Source organism: Grammomys surdaster, unplaced genomic scaffold (assembly GCF_004785775.1).
Source record: "Grammomys surdaster isolate TR1022 unplaced genomic scaffold, NIH_TR_1.0 134, whole genome shotgun sequence".
NCBI classification, from domain to species: Eukaryota; Metazoa; Chordata; class Mammalia; order Rodentia; family Muridae; genus Grammomys; species Grammomys surdaster.
The window spans coordinates 7,984,936-8,011,218 of NW_021604592.1; the positions used below are offsets into that span (position 1 = coordinate 7,984,936).

At 40.5% G+C, this 26,283-nt stretch overlaps 1 protein-coding gene across 1 annotated transcript in view; it reads left to right on the forward strand.

Annotated features, from left to right (window-relative positions):
- Snd1 (staphylococcal nuclease and tudor domain containing 1) overlaps window positions 1-26,283 on the forward strand; it is a 400,943-nt gene that overhangs the window by 166,923 nt on the left and 207,737 nt on the right. The window contains exon 12 of the mRNA XM_028762568.1: window positions 7,072-7,172. Within this exon, the coding sequence (XP_028618401.1) occupies window positions 7,072-7,172 (101 nt within the window). The remainder of the gene's footprint in view (window positions 1-7,071; window positions 7,173-26,283) is intronic.

The window sequence follows — 26,283 nt, forward strand, 5'->3', positions numbered from 1 at the left end:
GGGGGCTCAGAGGTTAAGACCTCTTGCAGTCTTGTCATGTGTCACATGACAGCCCACAACTGCTTAAAACTCCAGTTCCAGGGCATCTGATGGCCCTCTTCTGGCCTCAGTAAGGCTTCTGCATGCACCTGGTATACATAAACTCCCACAACAAGCACAGATCAAATAAATAAGTCTTTGTGCACTACAAAAGGCTAGATGTATACAGTATCAAGTGACTCAGGCCGTTACCATGTGTGGCTTCAAGTACTTGGATGGGGTTGTCCAAATGAAGATGTGCTATACATACAAAACATACCACATATTAAAGTCTTTATAAAAAATAATTTCTCTTTTAGCTTTATATTAGTATGGTGGTAGTTTGTAAATTCTGAGTGAAATAAGTAAGATTACTTTCATCTGTTTCTTTTTAATTAGTACTGTTTCTACTAGCAGGATGTAAGCATACACATGTGGCTCTCAGGGTTTGCTTGTTTCTTTCACATGTTGACTAGAAGCAGGTAAGTTTGTCTTGTGAGGGCCGTGTAGCTCTATATGTGGTCATATTTGAAAGGGTCATTTTGCTAGGTGGTCAGCAGAGGTTACACCTGGAACCTGGACCAGGAGGCCTCATCAGTAACAGTTTGTTCTGAGGTTAATCCATTCCTAGATGAGTGGATGGCCTGGCCTGTTTCAAATTGTTCAAAAAAAAAAAAAACTATTACTGTATTCAGAGTGATTACATAAGGTATTTTTTAGCAAGGAAATGATTAAGGGTGCATAATTAATTTAAATAGTGATGAGTATTATGTATGGAAGGTCCTACTAAGTCCAAAGCAAATGTACTCATGGTCTTTGACATTTATTGTCTTCCTCTTTAGAAAGTCAGGCAGCACCCTGCACGGAGTTTCTCCAGTTAACTACTAATTGAGATGGTTCACATATTCTGCTTCAATTATCTTCAGTAAATAAAATATCCAATAACTAGTACCTGTGAAATTAATCCTTAAGATGTTTAAATAAATACTAAATAGTGTGTCATTCTTTAAAATAAGCCCTACTTATCTCAAAGTTGGGATGAATATGTATGAGGTACACATTCTTGTTTGCTGTGACTCCTTAAGGAGAAAAGTGTATTTAATTGAGTCTGTCTGTCTAATGATTTCAGAAGTCTAATGACTTAAGTCAACATGTGTCTTATTTATGCATATATGTATGTATGGGTGTGTTTGTTTATCTCATGCATAGTTATCTAACACTTACTACTCTGTTCCAGGCACTGTTCTGAGAAAATCAGTCCCTATTTATTTAAAAATAAGCTGCTTGGAGCTTTCTCTGAGTCATGCCCTATTCTATTCCCTTATGCATACTCATGCTTTTCTTCCAAGCAGAGAAGGGCAGACACAGAGACACTGAGCGACTCCTCCAAGTTCACACAGCTGCTCTGGGAGTCATTGGGAGCCAACCTCTGGATGTACCCTGGCTGTGCCGTGGCCTGTGCTCTTACCTGGCTTTGCAAGCTCGCCACTTTACCTTTATGTCTAGTCAGAGTGACTTGGATTTAGGCCCAGATGGTGTTGTCTTCTGTGTGTCACAGGGTCATAGAAGCTTTCTGTAACATCCACAAATTCTGCCATGAGAACAGGCACATAACGGCTTAATTCTAAAGGTAGAGTACTGCAGCTTCCTGTGAATTTATGATTCACTGTGTGGACTAATAGGTGGGATTATGTGGTAATTATACAAAATAGCTTCACATAACAGTTCTATTTATATTAAAAGTAAACTTACAGTATGACCTGGAAGTGTTATGGATATGCAATTGCTCTTACCCCATCTTTAATGCTTAGGTAGGTTACATTTTCTTATTTAATTAGCATCTATCTAGTTCTTTGGCAATTTGATGTTTTCTAGTCACTACTTAAGTGAAGAATGTCCATAGATGCTCAGAGTATGGTCCAAAGTGATTTCTATTATACTAACTGCTTTCAGGCTTTACAAGAGACAGAAATGTAGACTGAGTTCCTCCGAAGGTTTCCTAAATTGCTCTCAAAGAAGTTTCTGTAATGTAGTGGCCAATGATCAGTTAGATTGCTTTTTGTTCTTTCATAGCTTCAAGAAACAAATTTTATGAGAAGTACTATAATGTATAATTTTCTTTGTTTGTCTCTCATGGTAGTTACTTTTTTTGTTAAACTTTGGAGTTTCATCACAATTTTAAAATACTTTTCCTCCCTCAGGCTTCCATCACCCACAGTTGAATTCTTCTTCTTGTTATATAAAACGTAGATTCACCAACTTTCCAGATTGTTCTTAAACCACCCAACCTTCTCATTTCAAAGATGTCCTCCAGAATGTTATACCTGAACATATTCCTGTTTATATACATTCATTCATCCAACAAATATTTACTGTGTGTTCAGCTACACGTTCTATGCCAATTCAAAAGACATGTTTGTCCCTCCCCCGGTGCTATCTGTCATCTCCATGTGTCAGTTAATTGGTACAAGGGAGGCATAAATTACAGACTTAAGAACTTAGAATATAGCACACCATTTTTTGGCTAGGTTGTGTTTTATAGTGTTAGAGCAAAATGGTACTGTAAAATCCCAATCTAGTGTTCTTAGTTTCCATATGAAAATGTTGCACACATGTAAACCCCACAGCCATGGAGCATCTGCGGTTGTTTTTCTTTCCACCTTGTCTTTAGAGAAGAGGTCATTCACATTTTATCATTTCATTATCAGCAGCACCTTAGCTTAAACAGGAGGGACCACCTTTGTATTCATCAGTTTCTTCTCTTTAACTTGGGCCATTTCATATGAAGTTACCACAGACCCAAAATTTAGGTCATTATTTATTCAGACAGACATTTCTAACATTTCCAGTCATTTTAATTGAACCTGTTTAAACTTCAGCTTTTCATAGTGATTGGCAGGTCAGTGATGAATATCTGGAGATGAAAAACTCCAAGGCAGGGGAACAGATCTGGGAATCCACAGGAGAGGGACATAAATGCTAATTACACATTGACTTTAATTTCTGGTTTGTCATAGTAGCCTGCAGGTGTGTATCTTGGCTGTGGGCTATTCTCAGAGCCTCATTTGTATCTGAGATTTTCTTTAATAATGTTGCCACCATGAAGAGCGCTTTCATCTCTGACTCATTTACAATTCTCTTTCTCTTGATATAGGAAATAATTAATTGAAAGATGAATGTAGTTGTTATTTTTTCTGGTTACTGCAGATTAAGGTGTGTGGGTGGGAGTGTGTCCCCATGGGTCCCCCGGAAGGCAGTTCCCCTGGGAGCAGTACCTCAGGGTGGCCTCCTTGCCTGGAAGCACAGGCACTCACTCTGGTTTGTTGTCATCAATGCTCCCCTGCAACCACAACCCCCGTTGAACTAGAGCGATCGTTCCCCAGACTGTTTCTGTGCTGTAGCTACTCCCCATGGTTGCTTAGTTTCTTTTTTAATCAGTGCTGATTTTTTTTTCCTTTCCTACTGCTTGAATTTGTTGGATGGGGCTTGAAGTGGTTGGATGGGTTCTTCAAAATTTAGGAATATGTCTACTTTGTTGTTTCCATGTATTTAAAAAATTCTTTAATTGTTTGAAATATTCATCCAGTGTATTCAGATCATATTCTCGTCTCCCAGTTTCTCCCGCAGCCTTTGCTGCCACCTTACCTCTCCAGCTTCACCTTCCCGTTTCCTTTTAAATTTCATAAGCCCATGAACTCACATTTGCACCCCACATGTTTCTGGGTATGGAACAGCCACTGGAATAGGAGTAACGTACCAGAAGCCACACCATTTAGGAAAATTAACTGTCCATTACTCAGAAACCATCAGCTCCCTATAACTCTTGAGCTGAGGTGGGTCTAATGGAATTTAGACTGGCTTGACTTTGTGCATGCCTTGAGCAGGCCATAGTGGCTGCTAAGAGCCACCCTCGCGCATATCCACAAGACACTGTTTGCTTTACTCTCCATGGCCCTGGCTCTTAAATCTCCCCACCCTCTCCTCCATGATTGTCTCTGAGACTTGGGGAAGGGTATGATAAAGATTTCTCATCTGTGGCTGAGTACATCACAATCATTTGTTGATGTAATTTATGTAATTTGGCCAGTTCTGAGTTGCCACAAAGAAACCTCTTTGATGTCTATGACCTGAGATAGCTTGTCTTCCATGATTTAGCTACCTTTGCTATTTAGCTGACATTTTGACGACCTGTGTGGGTTTTGCCATGGCTTCATATACTCTTTATTATTTTCTTAGTCTCTCACTTTTGCAGTTATGCTGGAGGCCTTTTCTGGAGAGTTCCACCTAAACTAACTTACCTAGAGTACTTCTCCCTCGTAACTCAGTCCCCCATGCCCTCTCCGTGTACAGCCCTCCCATTCCTTGTCCTGACTTTGTCCTGTATTAACTGAGTTCAGCTACATACACAGAAACTTCAAACCCCTGAAGTATTTGTTGGCTAACCCCCCCGTCTGTCCACATTCCTCATATTTACATAATTTGAGTGCAGACACCTGCTTTTAGGCTCCATCCTTATTACTAAAGATTTACCTAGTCTCAGCACTTGTGCAGCTGAGCTCTGATATGGCTCCTGTTGTTTTGGTTTGGCAGGTTCCCCCCTGCCCCCTCTCCCCTCCCCCCTCCCCCCTCCTCCCTCCTCCCAATTTAAAAGTATCATGGTTTGTAATTTGACAGGTGAAATTTTAAGATGTCTGTATCTTTATGTATTTTTTTGGAAGATATGTATACATATTTGTGTGTGTGTGTGTGTGTGTGTGTGTGTGTGTGTGTAGATGTTTGTAGAGATTAGGTAGAGGTCATCATCAGTCAAATGTCTTCCTCAGTTCTCCTTATTTTTGAAGCAGTTCTCTCATTGAACTTAGAGCTCACCAATTTGATAAACTGACTGGAGAGCAAGCCCCAGAGAGCATTTTGTCTCTATGGCCAAATGCTGAGTTTACATGCATGTGCTGTTGGCCCCTTTCTCTTTTAGATGGGTGCTAAGGGTAGAACTCAAATCCTTATGTGGTTGTGGGAAGCGCTTCCCCTCGGAGACATCTCCTGAGTCCTTCCTTGTTTTGTTTTTAAAACATTTGTGAAGAACAAAGTGAAAATATTGGAATGGTGCTGACCAGAAATGTGACTGAACTTCATGCCTGTACAGTCTGCTATCTTTAGGCTGATGCTGAGAACTGATAATGTGCTTAGAAAAGGCATACTGAACTCAGGAATGGCTTCATGCTGCTTGAGTCAGGGTTTGTCTTTAGTCTAACAGATATAGCTTGGCCACGGCCCAAACCAAGCATGCAGGTACGACCCATAATGTTTCCTAATGGATCCCATGTAATTGGTTGTGACACATAAATATGTTTATATTAAACTATTTCATAAAGAAATAGTATTGCTCAGTATACCCACATTTATTCATTGTATAGTATTCTCATTTTTGTGCCCGCAGCTTCCTGTTTATATGCATGTCCTTTGTTCATTGAAAACTTAAAGATTCTTCTGTCCTGGTGTGCCCTGAATTCTCCCACAAACATTCCTGACTCCATCTGTGTTACTATTAGACCTAGCTAGCTGTGTCACTTCGATTTACACACTGTGAAATCAGATCCAAGCATCCTTGTGATTGCCATCTTGTTCTTCTTGATAGTTCTTCACTTGGTCCAGGAGAAGTTAGGGCAGACTGAAATCACATGCAGTCTCTCTGAGGAGGCAAGTCATATATTTGGACACAGGTGTTTTGATGTAGAAATGGTCTAAGAAGTATTTTGCCATACCTGATAGTCTCTAAAGATTTCTACCAGTCTAATTTCGGGGAGCTTTCCTTGTTCAACCAATTCACTATTTTTGATTATCAATGTTTTTCTTAATTTCTTTTTCTCTTTTCTTTTTTTTTTTTGAGGTGGGGTTTGAGACAGAATTTCTCTTTGTAGCCCTGGGTAGCCTCCAACTAGAGAAATCAGCCTGTCTCTGCCTCCTGGGATTAAAGGTGTGGGCCCCTACTGCCCAGCTTAATTTTCATTTAAATAGAATCTATTCTTTCAGTGGTTTTAGGTTTATACCAAAATTGAACAGAGTATATAGGCTTTCTGTGCATTCTGTGCCCTAACCCCTGCATATGTATAGTGTCGCACACCAGAGAGAGATGTTTCCTAACATTGACAAACCATGTTAGACAGTTGGGATCCTGCAGTATGAGGTCTTTGCAGATGGGCTGCTTACATTTAATAATAGGCATTTGTGGCTTTTCTGTGTCTTGTCTATGGCATGACACATCATTTCTGTGATGAATAATGTCTATCAGGATTTACCAGTGTCTACTAATCTCCGGATGGTTATCATGGTTGCCTCTAATTATTGTCAGCTATGAACAAAGCTGCTGCTAACTTCCATCCACGTATAGATTTCTTTGTGGACAAGTTTTCAACTCTCAAGTAAATTTCAATGACTCATATTTCTGCATAAAATTTATGCTTAGTTGTTTAAGAAAGTACTGAACTTTCTTCCAACATTTGATACCCATGTAGTTTACATTTCCAGCATGTGTGAATGAGAATTCTTCTGTCCATACTCTTATAAAGCCATCGTGTGATTCCTGACCTGGAGTTTGTCTATACCATTAAGCATATAGTCTATGTGTAGGGGAACGTTTTTGGAATGCTGCAGATTGAATATAAGAATCTCATACATGGTAGTCAAGTGTTTTATTACTAAGCCCAGTCCTCAGCTCATATTTCATTGCTTAAAATTGCAATTACCTAGTGACATTTGGAGTGGAATATTGATGCCAATGTTTTCTCATCATTTGTATGATGTCTTTGAGTTGTTTGAGTCCTGTGGCATTTCTTAATCAAATTGTCCTTTTGAGCTTCAAGAGCTTTTTCTGTATCCTGGGTGCTGTCCTTTATCCAATATGTTTTTTGGAGATCTTTCTGCTATGTGTTTGCTTTTTGTTGTTGTTTTTAATCCTAGATCCGTAAAGTCCTCCTGAGTTGAGTGTGCATGTGCCATGGCTGCTAGGGAGCTGTGATAGACTTCAAACCTAACTCCCTTAATTATTTTTTCCAGGTCAATGTGACTGTGGACTACATTAGACCAGCCAGCCCAGCTACAGAAACAGTGCCTGCCTTTTCAGAGCGTACCTGTGCCACTGTCACCATTGGAGGAATGTGAGTGCTCCACCTGGCAGAGACTTGGCTTTGGTTTTAAGTAGCTGAGAACTCTGCTCTGTCAACCTTCCACCCCCAATGCTTGCTTTCTCTTGCACTTAACCCAGTGGATTATAATTATGTGCCCGCGTAGCACTATATTTATAAAGCACTTTATAATCACTCATTAGCTAATCATATACTTCCATTTGCTTGACCCTATGAAGTACATTGCTACTATTAATAATACTATTTATTGAGTATCAAGCTGTTCCTAGGTACTATCCAAAACTAGTTAGAGCTTCTTCATGTTGTTTTAGAAAGGTGAGTTTTAGATACTTCCTCCCATTAATAAATTGGGGAAGAAAAAAGAGAGAGTGGTTAACTAGTCATTTCTTTGTATAGAGATAATATATTGATTGTGCCCCAGCTATATTCTAGGTAGCCTGGCTGATGAGCAGAATCTTTCAAGGGAGGTATCTGACAGGGGAAGGAGGAAGCCTGCTGGGTCATGCTTTCACAATAAATATTAAAACAATCAGTCAGTCCCCAGTAGCAACTCTTACTTTGCATAAAATATACCAGCATGGTCATTGTTTCCATCTCTCCTTAACACTCTTAAGTGTTGTTTGTTATCAAACTGGTATTTTTCTCTTCTTTTAAGGGGAGACAAAGAATGGGGCTTTCAGCAAAGCAGGGATTGTCTGTCTTACTGAGTGTGCAGAGAAGTTGAATCTGAGAAACCACATACAAGTTAAGGTGGTTCCCTGCATAGCTCCTAGAGTTCCCCTGTCAGGGTGGAGCCTCTTTCCCTTCAGTGCTGCCTTTGCATTTGGAAAGGACTATTTCTAGGCAGTTTTCACTCCTGTGTTTATTAATGGTAATGTTCGCACAGCAATTGTAGGTTTCATTTCTGTGGGGCAATCTCAGTTTAGGCAATTGATGTCACTACCTTCACACCAACACAGCTTTTATAAGGAGCCAGCTTCTTACAGGCCAGATAGTATCTAGAAGTGTAGAAAAACAGGTGATATTTTAGTCATTATTCTGTCCAAATATCTTACAATAGTTATTGTCAGTTTATCACCAATTCTTTAAAGTGAGTGTATGGTTTTGCATTGGGAAATGCTAGTGGTTAGTATTCCCCTGTATTAAATTTGTGCCTGGAAGAAGCAGGACTTGCCTCTCTAGATCGCTGTTCCTGCTTCCTAATTACTGGGGAAACAGATTTACGTCTGTGCAAACATACATCTTTATTTTTGGCAGATGGTCTCCACCATTCATTTAACACTTCATCAGAGTGGATTATCTCACTTACATACCACCAAAGTAGATTTAAAAATAACGTTACTCTTCCTAAAGTCAGATATTTGGGGACTGGTTTTTTGGGATTCTTAAATTTTTAGGATAATCCGTGACAGCCAACTTTAAAGTATTTCCACATTATGGAAAGTTGTGGCTATGTCCTGTGACTCAGACCTTCAGGTTCAAGTTTGATTTATCACTCCCTGAAACTGGACAGGCTTTTATTTAGTCCAACAAAAGTGGACTGGCTAGGTGGAATGAGAGAGGGACACTTCCCCAGCATTTCTGTAATGGCTGTGCTGTTTACACCCTGCCAACAGTGCTGGAGAGCCCTCTTCCCCAGCACTTGGAGCCTTTGTAGATTGTTACTGTTCTGATCATGACCCTTCTGATTGGTTAGAGACAATACCTCAGTGTCCCTTTGGCTTACACTTTTTGTTTGTCTGATCACTAGTAATGCTGAGTATGTTTTAATATGGTCATTTGTATGCCTTCTTTTGAGAAATATTTATTCCAGTTATTTGCCTGTTTTGGTTCAATCACCTGCTTTTTGTCCATTCAGTTCTTTTGTTTCTCTTTATATCCTGTACTTGGTGTATCTAGAAAGCAGAGACTTGAGACAGTCTTGACATTACAAGTTACAAACATCACTGAAGCTATCATTCCCTAGACTGTTATCACCCTGGCATTGGGGAATTTTGTCTCTTCTACTCTAGTCAAAGGAAGCTCCAGTAGCCATTAGATGATAGTACAAGAAATTTGTTGAATTATTTGTTAACTGTAATGCAGTGGAGGTCTCTTCAGGAAGTAGGCCTAGGAGTGTTTGAATATTTCATTCCTGGATAGTACAGTTATTTTTGTTGGTTGGTTGGTGATAGTGGGGTGGACACATGTAGAGGTCAGAAGACAACTTTAGGAGTCTGTTCTCCTTCACCATTGGATTCTGGAGATCAAATCCAGGTCTTCAGGCTTGCCAAGGAAAGCCTTTTAGGCTAAGCCATCTCTCCACCCACTTTGGGTTTGTTTCTGTCTAACCAGAACTAGTAACTGAAAGTGTTGCTCCTTTCCTTGTTCTAGAAGCTTGGTGATAAGGTTGGTTTTCCCTAGCAGGTGGACCTCCAGACTTGCTTTCTGCATCCCACGGGAAAGGCTCTGTGTTTTCTTCATCTTAGTTTGTATTTACTTTTCTCCTTTCATCCCTGAATTTTCTTTAGTCTAAAATAATATTGTAGAAAATTGAGTTTTTAATAAAATTCAAGCATTTAGCTTATATTCAGAAATAATCTGTATTAAGAATCTGACTTAACGGTTAGTTATTTAAAAGCACTGTGTAGAGAGGAGGATTTTGCCTAAGCAAAGATTTTCCTTTATGTGGGTGGTAGAACCTGCATCTGCCACAGTGTTCGTGTGGAGGTCAGAGGACACCTTGAGGGTCTGCCCTCTTTTTACCATGTACGTTCCAGGGATCCAATTCAGGTTGTCAGACTTTAGCAGCCCCTGGACCCATTGGGCCATCTCACTGGCTCATGTCTTCAGATCTCTAGTACATGAGAAGCACAGGTCACTTACTTGGTGTCCCAGTAAACAGCATATCTGAAATGAGGGTTCAGAAACGCTAAGAGCAGAGCCTTATAATTCTGAACTCTTGTTTGCCTTTTTTTCTTATAGTTGTGTGCGTCACTTATTTTCAGCCATTTGAAAGCTGTTCCTGTCTATTCAGCTTTTAAGGCATGTGAGTTTTTCATAAACATTCCCTGTATGCTTATATTTTACTGCTTAACGTGACATTTAAAGAAACACGTAATTAAAATACAAGCCCAAGTAGTAAAATCTTGACTTAGGGACAAAGCAAATGACTGAACAAATTCAGTGAGGTGTTCAAGTTTGTGAGGGTGGCCGTCTATCCCTCTCTCAAGCACCGTCCCTGCATTTGGTATGATCACGGGTTGTGTGGGTATGTTAGGGAATGGTTAAAGTTGTTGTGTGGTGAGCATTTTCTTTCTGGAAGGCAGGCTTTCCCTGGCTCGTCAGTGTATGGTGTGGCGTGAGGAAGAGAGCCATCTAAATGACTCTGCAGACTCACATGCCTACACCAGGCCTGCCCCACGCCTCACGGCTCTCCGGTTGTTCAGACTCCTAACTGGAGGAGCTCCTTTGAAGTTGATGATTTCAGGGGAACAAGAAAAAAAAAGGCAGATGAGACGGTGTCTTGCAAAGGGCTACTTCAAAGGGGACTTTTAGAGATACTGCACATGCAAAATGTGTGCGCTGTCTGTATTCTCAGTTGGGCTCAGTGGAACCCTTATGATTTCCCTCTTAGTGTTTATATGGGTGGGAGGTGACTTGTGGGCCCCTGTGGGCCCTTGATGGTGTCACCCATGCTTCAGCTCCTCATGACTTTCCCTCAAGGAAATCAATGCAAACAAGGTTCATCATTCCTCTAATAGATTAAATTTTGATTAACTTAGCTGTGGAGTTGGCAAGAACTGTTATCTGTTAATCAAAACAGTTTAAATAAAAAATAAAAAGACCAAACCCTGAGTCCTTTCTCATTCTCTTGCTCCCGGGTTGGGAATTAGCTGGTCTTTTTCGGCCTGGTTTGTGATGTGAAGCTGTCAAGATGGCGCTGCCTGTTAATTACTTTTTATTGTATTTAAGACACTTAAATAACTCTTCCTGTGATTTAGTCTTCTATGTAATTAGCTGCAGTGATTAAAATCTCATTCTTTCTTTCTTGCCAGTGCTTTCTTGAGAAGTGAGATTTTTCTGGGGTGACCTTTCCCTGTGTTGGACTTCCCAATTACTTTGAGCTCCAATTTGGCAAATCCATAAAACCTATTAACTCATATAGCTCATATTTCTGCATGTCATATATTCAAGAAAAGTATTATAAGATTTTGTTCATACTCAAAAGAAAACTAAAATTGTAACAAGGGCTTAGCTTCACACAAATATACAGTCTCCCCATCTCCCCAACTTCATCCCTGCAAATCAGTCATACATCAAGATACATTTGCCAACCAAGCCATTTCCCCACTGTTTCTAGGTACATAGCATATTTTACACTGGTAGGAAACATTGGAGGGGCCTGTGTTTTAGACAGGTAAGGATTGGCTCATTAATGGAATATGGAAAACAAACAGTGGGAAGATGCGGGTTTATCCCTTACAAGCTCACTTTGTGAGAGAGATGGTTGCTTGGGTTTTTGTAACAGTTTTGCTCTTTCTGGGTGTCTCTGTGTCCCTGCCTCATCCTTCTTGGCCCCTTCATTGCCTCCGCCTCTCATCTTGATACTGGTGTTGAGTATAGGGCCTTCCATCCTAGGAACTGTCCACAATATGTGTGTTTAGGGCTCCTTGGGGAACCTCTTTGCTCTGAGTACTATCTAGCAGACCTGTCTTTGTGAACTCCCTTCTGTCTTTGTGGATTCTTCACAAATACAGCTTCACTCTCCTGTAGTCACATGAGCCAGACTTCTGAACTCCCAAGGAAAGGCTGACTTTTTGATTTCTCAGGAGCACTTTTGTTCCAGCTGTTTTACTGAAGCATTGGGCTAAGTCTTGTCTCACTCTGTTAGAGTAAGCCTCTTTTAATCCTAGTTGCTTCTCTCCACTTCTCCAACCCCACCCACCCCATCAAAACAAGAATACTTATCATATCATCTCCAGAGTTCTGTAGCTTTGAAGCCTTCCCTGTCGGCCAGTCTCGCCCTCAGTTTTAAGTCCTAAACTATAGCAGTACCATCTCTCTTTCAAACTACACATGGAAAGAAAGTAGCCTCTTGAAGTTGTCATTTCTGACTGAGCCCCAACCCTACCTGCATTTAAAGGAGATGCTTAGATTGTTTTTTTGCGAAGCCTAGGCTACTTGATTAATGCAATTTTCACTTTGTGTAGTAGAAAGACTTCCTTTGGTTTTTGTCTCTGTCAGTAAGTGGCTAACAATACTTGGGAAAATAGTGGACTCAGTTCTCTGATAACTCAAGTATAGCAATCATTTGAAGAGACTTGTCCCACAAGAACATGACAGTTGAACAAATCCAGGATCAGAGTCTGGAAGATAGTGTTGAGCTTCAGACAAATCTGTCTCTTTTGTTCAAATATTTTGTGACTGAGTCTGAGCAGCTCATGCTGCCAAGTCTTGCTTCTTTAAAGCCCTTGGTTTCAGATTACTTGATAGCCATTACTGCTTTATGGAGCTTCAGGGTAGCATTTTATAATGGCACCTGTGGATGGACCAATTATGTGAGAGCTTTCTCTTTCCCTGTTTTGCTTCTTACAGTAGCAGTTGAGTAGACTGCCTGGCCGTGGAGGACTTCCTGAGTTGAGCATACTTCCTCAGTTGAGTTAGAACTCTCCTTTTCTTTTTCCCAGAGCAGACCATGGAGAGCCTGAGATCAGTGAGGCTTTGCCTCAGACCAGTAAGTTAATCCTCAGGGAAAACTGTCTTCAAATATTGATAGATGCTGGCACAACAAGGGAGGGCTTAAGGCTTCTCTGACTGTCTGTTAAGAACCATGAGTCTTACATGTTATTCTTTAATTTTATATGTATTGGTATTTTGCTTGTATGCATGTCTAGGCATCACTTTGGAACTTGGTACCCATGGAGTCCAGAAGGGGGTGTCAGATCTCCTAGAAGTAGTATACAGATGGCTATGAGCCACTGCATCATGTAGGTGCCAGGTGAACCCAGATCTTATTGAAGAACAGTCTTAACTACTGAGCCATTGTTTTAACCCCTTAAAATTATTTTCATTTTTAAGTATTTGACTATGTTGGGGGTGGCACGGAATATGCACACTTGGAAGTATAGGTGTTTATGGGGTCTAGGAGAGGCTGTTGGATCCCTTAGAGATAGAGCTAGCAGAAGTAACAGATATGTTTGTCAGGAACCTAGCTCAGGTCCTTTGTAAGATCAGTACAAGCTCGTAACTGGTAAGCAGTCTCTCTAGTTCCACTTCTCTCTCCCCTCCCCTCTTCTCTGTTCTTTTTCTAGTAAAGAGAGAGAACAGTCCTCCACAGCCCAAGATTGCCTCAATCTTACTAAGTAGTGCAGGATGATCTTGAACACTTAACTCTTTTTTCCTGAACCTAAGGATAGGGTTTCAGACATGCTACACCTGTTTTCCTCCTGGATATTAACCAGCTTTACAATATTTATGAGTTTTTCTTCAAGAAACAGAGGTGTTATTTATTCAGAGCATAAAAAGGTCAATTTTTATTCCAGTTTTGCCAGGCTTTTGCAGAGACCTCATCTTACCATTTGGAAATAGGGTGAATTATTATAAGAGAACTAATTCTGACGAGTATTAGATTGGTCAGCAGCTGACTGAAACATTCAAGTGCCACTCAGTGAAACCTGCCCACTCTTTGTCCTGGTTTATTCAGGATGGAAAGCTCTGGGATTTCCACTCAGTTACCATGGTTCCTGCCAGGTTGCTCCAGGTGGGCTGAGGAGCCTCCCAGGTAGCCACTTTGTTTGGGCCTAGGTGTTAACGTTCAGATAGTTTGGCTTATTGCATCCAGTTGACTTTTTTCTGATCCCTGTTACACTGGTTTTTTCTGATCCCTGTTACACTGGTGGGCTCTCTATTCTGAATGCTAAAGAAAATGCCAGGCTCAAACTCCTTTTCTCCTTTTAAACACTTCTTCTGTGGTCATGATATATAGTATTTATTCCATTTCTCTTCTGTCTTCCTAATTTTCATCTATAATTTGTTCATAAATTTATCCTAAAAGTTTAATTCTGCCCCGATAGTAGCTATAATATATAATTGCATTAGACATTAGAATTATATTAGACCAAGAAGAGTGATAGTGATTAAGCCTGTAGCAGAAAAGTCACTGTGGTGCAGCCCACCAGAAGTGCACATTGTTCTCTCAGACCCTCCCTCCTGTGCCTCAAGCTCAGCTGCTGTTTACCTCCTGGCTTTCTCTGTAGCATTCCCTTTCATCTCACTGAAAATCCTTCCTTTTTTTCATGTGTTGAGAAGCAAACTTTTTGAATTCTTGCATTTCTAGGGCTTTATTCATATGGACTGAGCTCTCAATTCTTCTAGCTTGAAAATACCTGAATTTTTAAGAACTTCTGTGAACTTTAAAAGTCTTACTGGTTTTACAGTATTTTTTATTTAAGTTTGGTTTACTGAAGTGCTTTTAAGTTGTTACTAGATATATTTTTTCCCCTGCTACATACTTACTGGACCGTTTAAAAGAACATTCATCTTTAAAATTTTACTTTCTGTTTTATTTAGTCTTGGGACAAGGCCCTGCTCTGTAGCTTAAGCTGACATTGAACTAAGTCCACCGTCCTCAGACTCCCAAGTGCTAGGAATACATGTGTGCACAGCACCACACTTGGATTTCAAGAGACTTTTAAAAACTTAATATCTTGGATTATTTTCTCCCTGTTTAACTCTCTCCTTTACTTTTGTAAACTATATTGGACCTTTGCCATGGCTTTCTCTAGAGCCCTGCCTTTACATTTCCCTTCAATATTGGAAGAGGCACCTCAACTACATCCCCCAGCATCCTTGTTTGCCCAGCCAATCACACGTAGTTGACTTACGATCACTTTTGTGCTTATTCATTCATCATATTTGTTTATTCATTTAGTTACCCATGAGTTGATTCTTATTGTGTGCACTGTGTAAGACATCATAACTGTACTGCTAAAACCAGAAAGATTTCTGCCTTCGCAAAATTTACACACTGTTCTGTTGATGTAGCTCACTTTATTTTGGTTGATTTACTTTAGCACCTTAATTTCTATTTAAATGTACTATTATAGTACCATCATTCCAGTTTATAAACACAGTTTTATTATCTCTGTGTACTACTTAAAAGAATCAGCACCTGTTTCATCTGTGACTGATTTGTTCTCTTTGTTTATTTTGTTCCTTTTCTTCTCGAGTCCCCACTTGTTCTGGGTACTTTGACTTATACATATGGAGACTGGCAGATGCTTATTAGTTGAAGCAGGATGATATTCTCTGTATTGTCACAGTGCTGCTCCCCAGACCATTTCAGATGGGAAAGGGAAAAGTGGGCAGGCTGTGTCAGAAGTCGCATTTCTTTACAAGGCACTCCCTGGACGTCAGTCCTGGAACAGGAAACTTCAGAGCCTGGTAAAGTTGTCTTGGCAGACAGGGCTCTGTTAGGAGTTTCAGTGCACTTGACAGGACAGAAACTGGCTGCATTGCGGTGTGCTCTCCCCTGCTTTTTGTTCAGGCTACAGAAGCCATCTGGTAGTTCCAAAGTTACATTTCCTATGATCTGCATAGACCTCATGTTTCTTTGGGACAAACAGCCTGCTGATTGATAATTTGAAGACTGGCTTTGCTATCAAATTGGAAGTCACATTCTTCTAAAGACCGAAAGTGAAGGCTCCCTTTTCACCTTTTGTGAGTTGTGGAGTAATGAAGACTTACAAGTCTGGAGCCATAAATTGAGGAATGTATAGCTTCAGCTTCTTTTCATACAAGGTATGAGAACTTTAGTGGCTTCTAGTCTTCTGTTATATGGGTGACCTCTGTAGCAAGCTGGGAGCGAAGGCAGAAAAATCTGTGAAGGTGAATTCTTTTATGTGAAAACAATGGACTAATGGGGAAGACTAACCAACCCTGTGTCATTTTCTCTAGTTTGATTAAAATGGTTCCAAAACACCCTTCTCTCCAAATCTCATCTAGAAGAAGGAGGAGACAAGAGAGCCTTGCAGAATTTAAAGCACTCTGCTAGTAGACATTCAGTGTTCAATGCAGTTTTCCTAGTGTACTTTTTGTAAGTGGATTTCAAGGAGACGCAGGAGTGCATGCACCCTTTGCCTAGGTCTTCTGAATGGGGTTTCTGATTGGTGGTTTACTGGTGTCTTCAGAGCATCCTCAGTGTGGTCCTTTGAATTTACAGTTTCCTGTCTTCTTCTTGGTGTTCATGCCATTTCTCCATCAGTCTGACCCCTTCTGCTTTCCATCTTTCAGAATCTTCATGGGTTTCTTGCTGTATTGCTGACATGCTTTCTACCTATCCATTCTCTTTAGAGTTTTATTGTTTTTCTGTGTTGATCTTTTACTTTTTTTTTATTTTTTGTTTTACTTTTGTGGGTCCATGTAAAGGTTTTGTTTTACTTTGTTGTACTTTTGTGGGTCTTTGTAAAGGACAAGTTGTAGACATCTTCAGTGTAGCCATTCTGACCCTCCACAAACACTCCTTCTTTCTCTCTATGGCTACTGCAGTTGATGGAATAAGAAGGAATATGCGGCATGCTTACCATGAACCAAAACATCTGGGTCCTGTAAATGCTGTTTTCAACCCCTTTCTCTTTATAATTCCTGTGGTAAGCACATCTAAAATGTGTTAAGGGATACAGGAATAGAGGTTTTTTGTTTTTTTTTTTAATACAGATTTTTCTATCTCCTAGTTGTTATAGTGCTTAAGAGACTGGCTTTAGTTCATACTGAGTGGTCTTTTAAAAAGTAATAGAAATTGTAGAACATTTTCAGAAAGGTTAAAAAAAAATAGGGTTAATTTCTCCATTTCTCCCAGGCCCAGTAGTAGTACAGTTGAGACATTTGGATCTCTGTGGTCTTTTTTTCCCCCATGTAGACTTTGGAGGTGAACAGACATGAAGTTAAAAACCGCTATTTTACTATTAGATGGCTGTATAATCTTGGGTCTCAGATTATTGTCTGTAAGTTAGAGATATTAATGGTGCTATTATAAAACCGCTATTACGAAGATTAAATGTGGTAATGTATTTTCATGTTTAGCCGAGCACTACACTCAGCGGTCACTGTTGACCTAATGGCGTCTCTCCTCCTGCGACCCCCCTCCACACACACACTTCTAGCCGTTTCCCTTCCTCAGATATTCCTGATTTACAACAAATTTCTTTCATGCTTTATGTGCCACCCTTTTCTTGTGCCATGGATAATATTCCCTAACAGATAATCAGAACATTCGTTAAGCATATTCCTTGAACTGAGTGCTCACTGGGAGGTAGAGTGCTTCTTTGCTTAATATATTTAGGTCCTGGGTTCAAGTCTCCTATACCACCTCCCTCAGATCGGCCTCTCAAAGATCACCAAACATACATTCCCATTGGATTATAGAATTGACCCTCTGTTTGATGGTAAAGCACTTTCTTCACATAGACAGTAATGATTGTCAAATTCTAGCATAAATGTAGACAAATGGACTGTGCTATTCTCCAGCCGCATTTCACATACCATTGCCATTTAATGACGCAGGAGCTGTGTTGGCTGCCTTCCTTTTGAGCACTAGGTGCTGAGCAGCCAAGAAGTGACAGACAGTTGTGGAAGGCTGTCACCTTAGTGTAATGGGTGGACAGACCGTAGCAAGGCTTTCTCTGTCTTGAAGCCTTTATGTATTTTTCTACATCTAGTGAAAATGAATTAAACTACAGAGAGATAAGAAATTAGTAGATATTTCCTGTAAACATCAGTGTCTCAGACCTGCAGGTGGGTGTTGAGAGCAGTGGCATGGTGAAGGAGTTGACTGCCTTCTCAGGGCTTTTCTGTGCATTTTATGTAGCGCCTTGGGCTTCCTGAGGTATCTGCTTACAAATAACTAAGAGAGTCAGCAGGCTGTTGCTCTAATCTGTGTTTTCATTGTGTGGAAATTATGATTTATTAACCATCGGTGTCAAGTCAGGAACAAGGGCAGCTTTTCACAGGTCTTGGGCCATCCTCCTCTTCCTTAAAAGTATCAGCTTAGCATTGTCAACATCTGTTTTCTTTTTTAAACATGAAGTGACTGCATTGCACTTTCCCCTGACACTGTTTCAAAGCTCTGCTCTCTGAAATGTGTGTGCTCCTTCGTGTGTCATTTAGCACAATCTGCAGCTATGGAAACATCAGATCAAGAGAAGGTTGACCACAGAGTCTCCTTAGTGACTTCTTCTACTTCAAAGCATGAAGCCAAGTCACTTTCCTCTCCTCAGAGGGAAGAAGGAATGGGATGTTTGAAAGCCCCTTAACCTTTTGTTGGGCTCGGTTGTCTTTCACACTAGAAAGACAACTCATTAAATAAAACAGAAAATTCTGTTTTTCAATTCTTAGGAAAACCCTTGGCATGATTCCCCACCCATATTTTCATTTCCGTGTATAGTTCAGTTTCACTGGCTCTTATTTCTAGAACTCTTTAATTATAGACCTTCTAGACTTTGTATTGAAGTGAAAGTCTACAGCAGCTGCCACATTTTAGGCCTCAATTAAAAGGTAGACCTTGGATTTGATCCAGGTGCTAATAAATTCTGGAGAGCAAAAGCATACTCCCCCTTTCCTTGTGCCAGCTGACTGGGCTGTGACCATGAACTGTAATGGGGCAAGGTGGAGAATTCTGCCTTTTTTCCAGCATCCAAACAAGACAAAAACTTAATGTAAGTTTTCTCCCTGAGAATCAACGTGTGCCAAAACAATTTTGTTCTACCTTATCAAAAATGATTGAGTTCAGTAGTGCTTGGTGCTCCTGACAGCCTTCCAGAATCCAGATCGTCATTCTCAGTTCTTTACTGTGACAGAAGCACAGCTCAAAGTAGTGTTTGCACACACCATCAGGGATGTGAGAGAGGCTCTGAGACTGTCCCATCCCTGCTTTGGACATTACTGAGTCTGCCTGGTTCTGCTTTCTTCATCAGAGTTGATCATGCCAGATGCCATTGTGTAATTTTCCATCTTAGGGTATGTGTTTGTGTGGGTGGGTGGTTTTGTTTGTTTTTAAGTGGTGTTTAATGTCAGGCTAATAATAAACTGGATACGTAGGCCTGGTTTTGTCATAATGGCCATGAGTTATTTGTCCCTGTTCTTCAGAGAGGCTGAGAACTATCCTCCCTTACTCAAAGTGATACATGTATGTACATTTTGGGGGTCATTCTTGTCACTCTAGCTGCCTAGGAACAGCAGTATGGCAGCTGGCAAGTTCTGTTGTGAAGAGGCAAAGGATGAGGGATCTTCTCCCTGGTTACTGCCACAACTGTTCCCTGCTTCCTTGCAACCTGCATCCAGAGTGCATCGCTATTTCTAAAACAGTTAATGGCATTTGGTCTGTTTCCTACCTATACTTCTTTCTGAAGATCAGATGTACTGACAACTTTAGATTCTTTGGGAAGGGGCTTATAAAGTATGCTCCGTCATTCATGGCCTTTCATTTCTTCAGAACTTGAATATTTTTTACAAAGATTCTGACTACTGTTTTTCACAAAACTTATTTAGAATCCCGTGAGACACCTGGAAAAAACAATAGACCATGCCCCCAATTAAAAACAACTACTAAGCTTGGAGTTTTAGAAATAGTGATTTTACGCCTATGAGTTCTTGCTTTTTAGCTCTGAGGCAGAACTATCATTAAGTCTTACTTGGTGATTTCAACGACAGAGGAAGCCTGCAGATGAAACAGAAGGCTCCCAAACCAGCGTTTTCCTGTCCTCACAGATCAGGCCCCAGCAGAGTTGTAGGTAGCAAGGTGAATGGAAACCCTTACAGATGTACCTTCTATCACTTCCTGAGTTTAAGCACAGCCTTTTATGGATCTATAAATTTCTCATATTCTCACTCTATTTAGAAAGTACAAGACTGTAGGGCAGTATAGGGGCTCAGCTGCTATGGTTAGTTCACACTCTGTCTCCAGCTCAAGACAGGACCTTGGTAAGTTTTGTTTACCCTCTTTTTCCCAAGTATCTAGCCCTTCTAGAAAGAATTGTCATGAAACTGTTGATGCTCTGCTTTCTTCATGTATTTCTTCTGGGCCACCTAAGACTGACAGGGGATGTTCACTTTTGCTACATTGGAGGTGAGAGAAGCAGCAACTGGGAAGCAAACTCCCAGTTGGTTTTAGCATCTTGCCATAATTTTTTTATTTTTCTATCTTTTATTTTTGACAACAGCCTTACCCTGTTTGGTAACCATGACGTGACTGTCCTACCTGTGATGTGGGGTTTACAAGTCTTTCCAGGGTCCCTGCCCTTCATGAGCACACTCAGGCTTTCCCAAGCAGTTACTTATCTCCTAGGGATTTCTGATTTGGTTTGGTTTGCTTTGAGGATGGGTTTCTCTGGCTGGGTTGGAATCTATCTGGAGCCCTAGGATTAAAGGCACAGGTCACCATGCCCTGTCCTCCTGGTGATTTCTACCAGTCACCTCCGTAATCTTCTGGTCATTAGCTGCCAACATGGCCCTAGGTAAGATGCTTTCCTGATAGAGTAGTAGTGTGTTGCCACAGCAGTGTAGGGAGTTTGGTTGGATCTATAAAGTTTCTTTTAAGCCTGTTTTAGACTGGTCATCAAATTCAGATTTATTCATTTATTTTGGATGGCAGGAGATGAATGTGGTATGGTAAAATTTCCTCCTCAACAGAAACTCTCAGCTTGTGGTTATTGTTCTTAACCTCATTTTTTGCCACTGTTGATAATTAGCGTCCCCCAATTATAATTCAAGTGTCATTTATTCATGTATTAGTTCAGTAAATAGCATTTGTGGGCTTTACTCCATTTGAAGCAGACAGTACAACAGCCATGAAGAATAGCTTATTGTGTTCTGTTTGGGGATAGACTGGTGTGTCTGAAATTAATAACGTGTGTTTTGATGACTAAAGCATGGTTATTTGGCAGCTTTCAATCCAAACTAATATCCTGGAGTAGATTTACTATTTTATGTGTGGATGCCCTTCTAGATACAACCTGATTTATAACCCTGGCTGCTTTCTGTCATGCCTCTGTATTTGTGAAAAGGTCTTTCATCCAACCAGCATACCCAGAACAGGATAGAATAGACTATCCAGGCCCATAATGTTAAATATTTTGAGCACCATTTATGGTTATATAACACAAGATTTTAGAATTAAATCCCTTGGCCTTAGAGAGCCCTTCAAGGTATCTTTTCAAGGAGAGATGTAATCTGATTCTTAACTGTCAGCAGGGAGGATTGTTAAGCATAGCACAGTTGTCCCTCAGTATTCACAAAGGATCAATTGCAGGATCCCTGTAGACATCCAGATCCACACACAGTCAGTGTTTATGTATAACCTGGACCTGTAATCCCATGTACTTGATCTTCTCTGGACTGTGTATAATACCTGACACAACAAACACCTTGAAGGTAGTTGTTATATTTCATATTTCATTGTTAAGGGCATAATGGCAGGGAATGAAGTCTGTGTATACACTGTAGTCATGATTCTTTTTTTTTTTTCTGAATAGTTTTGACGTGCAGTTGGTTGACTACATAGGTGTGGGAGCCATATATATAGAGGGCTAAATGTATTCTCAAATTTTGCTTGGTTTCTTTGAATTAACTGTATTTTCAATACCTTACCCAGAGCATCTCTGAGAATAAATAACTCTTTGTAAAGTGGAACCTAACACTGTAGGTACAATTCTGTGATTTTTTCCCCCCATGGAGAAATTTGGTTCCTTGAATGTATAGACAGACAATGTCTACCATTTGGTGTTCATTGTGGATTCAAAGATAGTTTGTGAGGGGTCAGCACATGGTATTACCCTTTTTCCCAGCCATGCTTATAGCTTTCTTTGGTTTTATTCACTAGGTAGAAGTTCTGTTTCTCTCTCTCCATAGTGACTTAGGAAGCCTACAGTGAAGAATGGCTTCATTATAGAGTCTGCTAAAAAAGCAGGGATTTCAGATCTTTAACCAAAACGTTTTGTACCTAAACCTATGTTTCCGGAGCATAAAGTGTTAGTGACCCTCAGCCCCAAAATTACAAAATTACTTTTCTGTGAGAAAAGTCATAGGCAGTAGTAAAATTTGGACAATTTTCTAGAACTCTTATGACACTCTTAATATGTTTCTTGGAAGTCCTTTGTCCAATGATTTGGATGATGATTCCCCATTACTGACATAACTTCTTTTGCCCACTGTCTCTTCCTCCTATAATAACAAAATTGCTGTGATAGCTGTCCAACCTGTTTTAAGAAGATCAGGTAATTCATTTCTAAATTGAAACTTGTTTCTTTTTAATCAGCCTTGTAATGTATTAGGGACATCACTCTGAGCATTGGCTGCAGAAGTGATTTAATGCTGGCTCTTTAATGACTCCTTCATTAATCCTGGTATTCTGGGATTTAACACTCACTGGCCTTTGACCACTGGAAATGATGAAAACTTTGGTTTCATGCATATTGGATAACACTGGACTGTTGCTGGAGCCATGAATCTTGCCTCTGCAGTGGCGTGTGTGATTGACTGCTGCGGATGGATGGGTGTGCTCCCAGGCCGTGCTCTGCTGCTAAGAGGTGACCATGATATCTCTATCAGCTCAGGGTGACCTCTTCCCAGAACTGTCGGATTTGAAACAAGAGTCTGTTATGACAGCTTCATCTCCTAGACAGTCCTCTGGCCTTATGAAGTCAGGGCTTGCCTCTTCATCTACTCTGAAAGGTGCCTTCTCTGAGACCATGTACCATGATGTCTGTCTTTGAATTTCTTTCTTCTACTTTATAGAATTTTACAGTTTGTAGCCACTTCCAAGACTGTCCGTTTTGTGTCTGTTGCCCACCCCTGCCTCACACCCCTGCCCACCCACAGACAGGAGACAGGAGTCCAACAGCAGGAGCAACACAAGCAAGACAGTGTCAGTAGTAATGAAAATTAACAGCAACAGTGGTGATCCCCAGCACCTCCAGGTTTCCTGTGTGCCGGGCAGGCTCTAAATATAGTCATTCATTTTTCCCTCATAGAAGCTTCAGGAGGTAACATTGCACAGCAAGTTCTGTGTTCCACACAGCTTCTCTCTGGAGCTCCTGCTGCTGCTAAAAGCAGAGATGACAGTGTTAGTTGCCCTCTTTCCTCCTAATGGAAGCACTGCGAGTGTTCTTTGGAAGAGAGGTGCAGGCTTATTTACCATGGTATCTTTGGCCAAAATGTTAATACTGTGAATAAATGCCAGGTTCTTCCCTCCTCAGAAAAGTATTCCAGGAGAAAAGAAGTCACCTTTGTCCTGAGAGTATTCATAGAGGTTGCTGTATTTCAGAGCACTTCTTCAGTTGCTTTGAATACATGAATTAGCCTGACACAGCCTAAGAGGCACTATGTGAAGGTCACGTGGAGCATGTTTTCCCCCAACTCAGTATAACAGTCATCCTTAAATTCTTAAGATCTCCTAAGTATAAGGCTAGTGTTATGGAAGTAACTCCTTAACAGTAGATTTAAAGAGAAGTGCTGTAAGATTGATCCATAAAGGATCAAATGGTAAGCATTTTCTGCTTTGAGAGCCATTTGGTCTCTAGTGCACCTAGTCAACTCTGCCAGTCTGCACACAAACCAGCGGCCATGGCTGAGTCCATTAGACTGTGATTATAGAGCCACTGCTCGGGGACTTACTTATGGAGATGTGACCATATATCTATACAACATTTTGTAGTTAGAGAAACTGAAAGAAAACTGTCTCTGACAGTGATATGTATTCTTCTATCACAGATACAGGCATTTACATGAATAAAACTGAATGCAATGGCTTAAATAAAAATTTACTCATAGTCTAATGAATTTTATAAAGAAATATAGGATGAACAAGAAACTTCTCCCAGATTTTTTTTTTTTTAAGCTAGAACCACTCTTCATGCAAGTATATTTTCTGGGATCTCTTCTTGACCCTACCAGAAGCTCAGCTTGTAAGGAAGTGGTTGATTTGAACCATATGCAGGCTGGCCACCACCCACCCTCTCCTAATTGATTATGTTCTCCCAGTTCTGTGTTCCCACCAGAATGCTTGTGTTTCTCTGGGTATTCATTTCTTCCTCCTTTGTTAATGAAGAGCACTGAACCCCACTGCTCTGCGGCTGCTCACTTGTTTTCCCTTATCCCTTTTAAGACCTGTTTGTTTCTCTTGAAGATTGAGTCAGCAGTGGCTGGCTTTTACCTTTGTTGAATACTGTTGGGAGTTTGGTAGGATCCCATACCTCCCTGTCCAGTAAATTTTCCTGGTTTGCTAGAGAACATTACTTCTTTATTTTCAGCATGCTCAGTTTAGATGTGTCTGGAGTAACAGCTTTATGCCCAGCCCTGTCTCAGACACATTAGAAAAATTTTCATTAGAAAAGTACTTGATTCTTCTGAAAGGCACGGAGGAGTCAATCCCAGACCAGATCCATCACCAGCACAGTAGGAAGACAAATTTTGATGAGGTGTGGGTGGACAACCATGTGTATTTATTAAATGAAAGGGATTAAGCAAGCTGTTGTGATAATTTTGGAAAATATGATAGAGAACAGTCATCTTCACACCAGTGTTCAATGTACAGGAAATGAGTTTGTGCCAGACCAGGAGTCAGACAGGAGCTCAGTGAGACACAAGCACTGTGACTGCACTGTTTGTCCCTCTGAGGATGCATGTGCCAAGCTTGATTTCGTGGATGTCTTACTTGTCCACATGTTCTTGGCCCTGGCTTTCTAAGTTTTAGGGCATTTTTCCTCCTTTCTATAAGTAAGGAATTTGAGATGGGCCCATACTGGAAGTGTTTAGGTAAATGAGAGTCAAACCATTCTGTAGAGTTTCTCTTCAAAGAAAGATGCCAAACTGATACCAAAAACTTTATTGTCAATCTTGAGAAGTGAATTTCAGAGATAAAATGAAAAGCTGGAGCTGGATGCATTCCCTGTGCCTTTAATTCCAAAATTTTAAAAAGTAATGATAATGTTAAATTCTTTGGCTTTACATTCTTCAAGGGGGCAGTCCTGATCCTAGAGCTTTCCCCTACAAATCGTTTCCCTGGTGTATGTCAGTTCGTCAGAGTTCCACTCACCCTCTTGTGTGCTGGTGATCACCTGCTTCTTACTTCTCTTTGCTCAGCCTCACACACCTGCCTTTTGTTTCCATTTGTGTGTACCTCTCTGATTTCAAGGCTGACATGCTTATAATCTTCATGGTTGCTGTCTTTCCCTCCCAAATGCCTCTTTTCCTCTCTCTGTCAGTCAGGGATGTGTTGAACTTGGAAAGAAAATTAGCAGGTAGCAAAGGGCCATTTCTGAAGTGTTCTCCGGCTGAATGGGCAGCAGGCAGAACCAATCGATGACTGCTTGCTTGTACAGGAAATAGGTCCAGGGATGCTTTATCTAGGCAAATTCTTTCCAAATTATTCGATTGGTAGGTTGAGCTATGAACAGTTTAGATTGAAAAACTGAATTAAAAGTCTTTTAGGCAGGGAGTTCTAAACGCTGTGAGTTTGCCCATTTGCACGTTTGGCTTCATTCAGGAACAATCTGATCAGCAGGGCCTCACAGAAAACAAGTTTTGTTATGAAGATACAAACTTCTAAGTAGGAGGGTTACTTGTTTATGTAATTAAGTATTGTGTTACTAGTTCTTTTCTGTCACTACTCTATTCTGCACATTTGAATGAACACATAGTCTTCTAAGTGTATCCTTGGAACCATAAGCCTTGCCCCTCCTAGTTCTGACTACATAATGCTACCAGGTTACTTTTCCATAAATGCCGTTTTCATGACCACCATCAAGGCTTTCATAGTAATTCCAGTCAAGCCTCCTACCTCTTCCTTTACTGTCACGGTGTCATCTCCTACTTTTCGGATGAAATACAGACTGACAGCATGTCTCGAGCACCCTGCTTTCTCTGCCCCAACAGGACTTCTTCATGCTAATTTTCTTATCTTCACTTTCCTACCACTCAGATTTTGTACTCTTCCTTTCTGTTGTTTTCCACCGTTTGTAGTCCTAGAATATAGTGTTTTCCAGAACTTGGCACCATTAGCAATCCTATTTTATTTGTCCATTTAATTGTTTGTCTTGCTAAAACAGGCTCTCTGTGTAGCTCAGGCTGGTCTCTCTCTACGTTTAGTCTC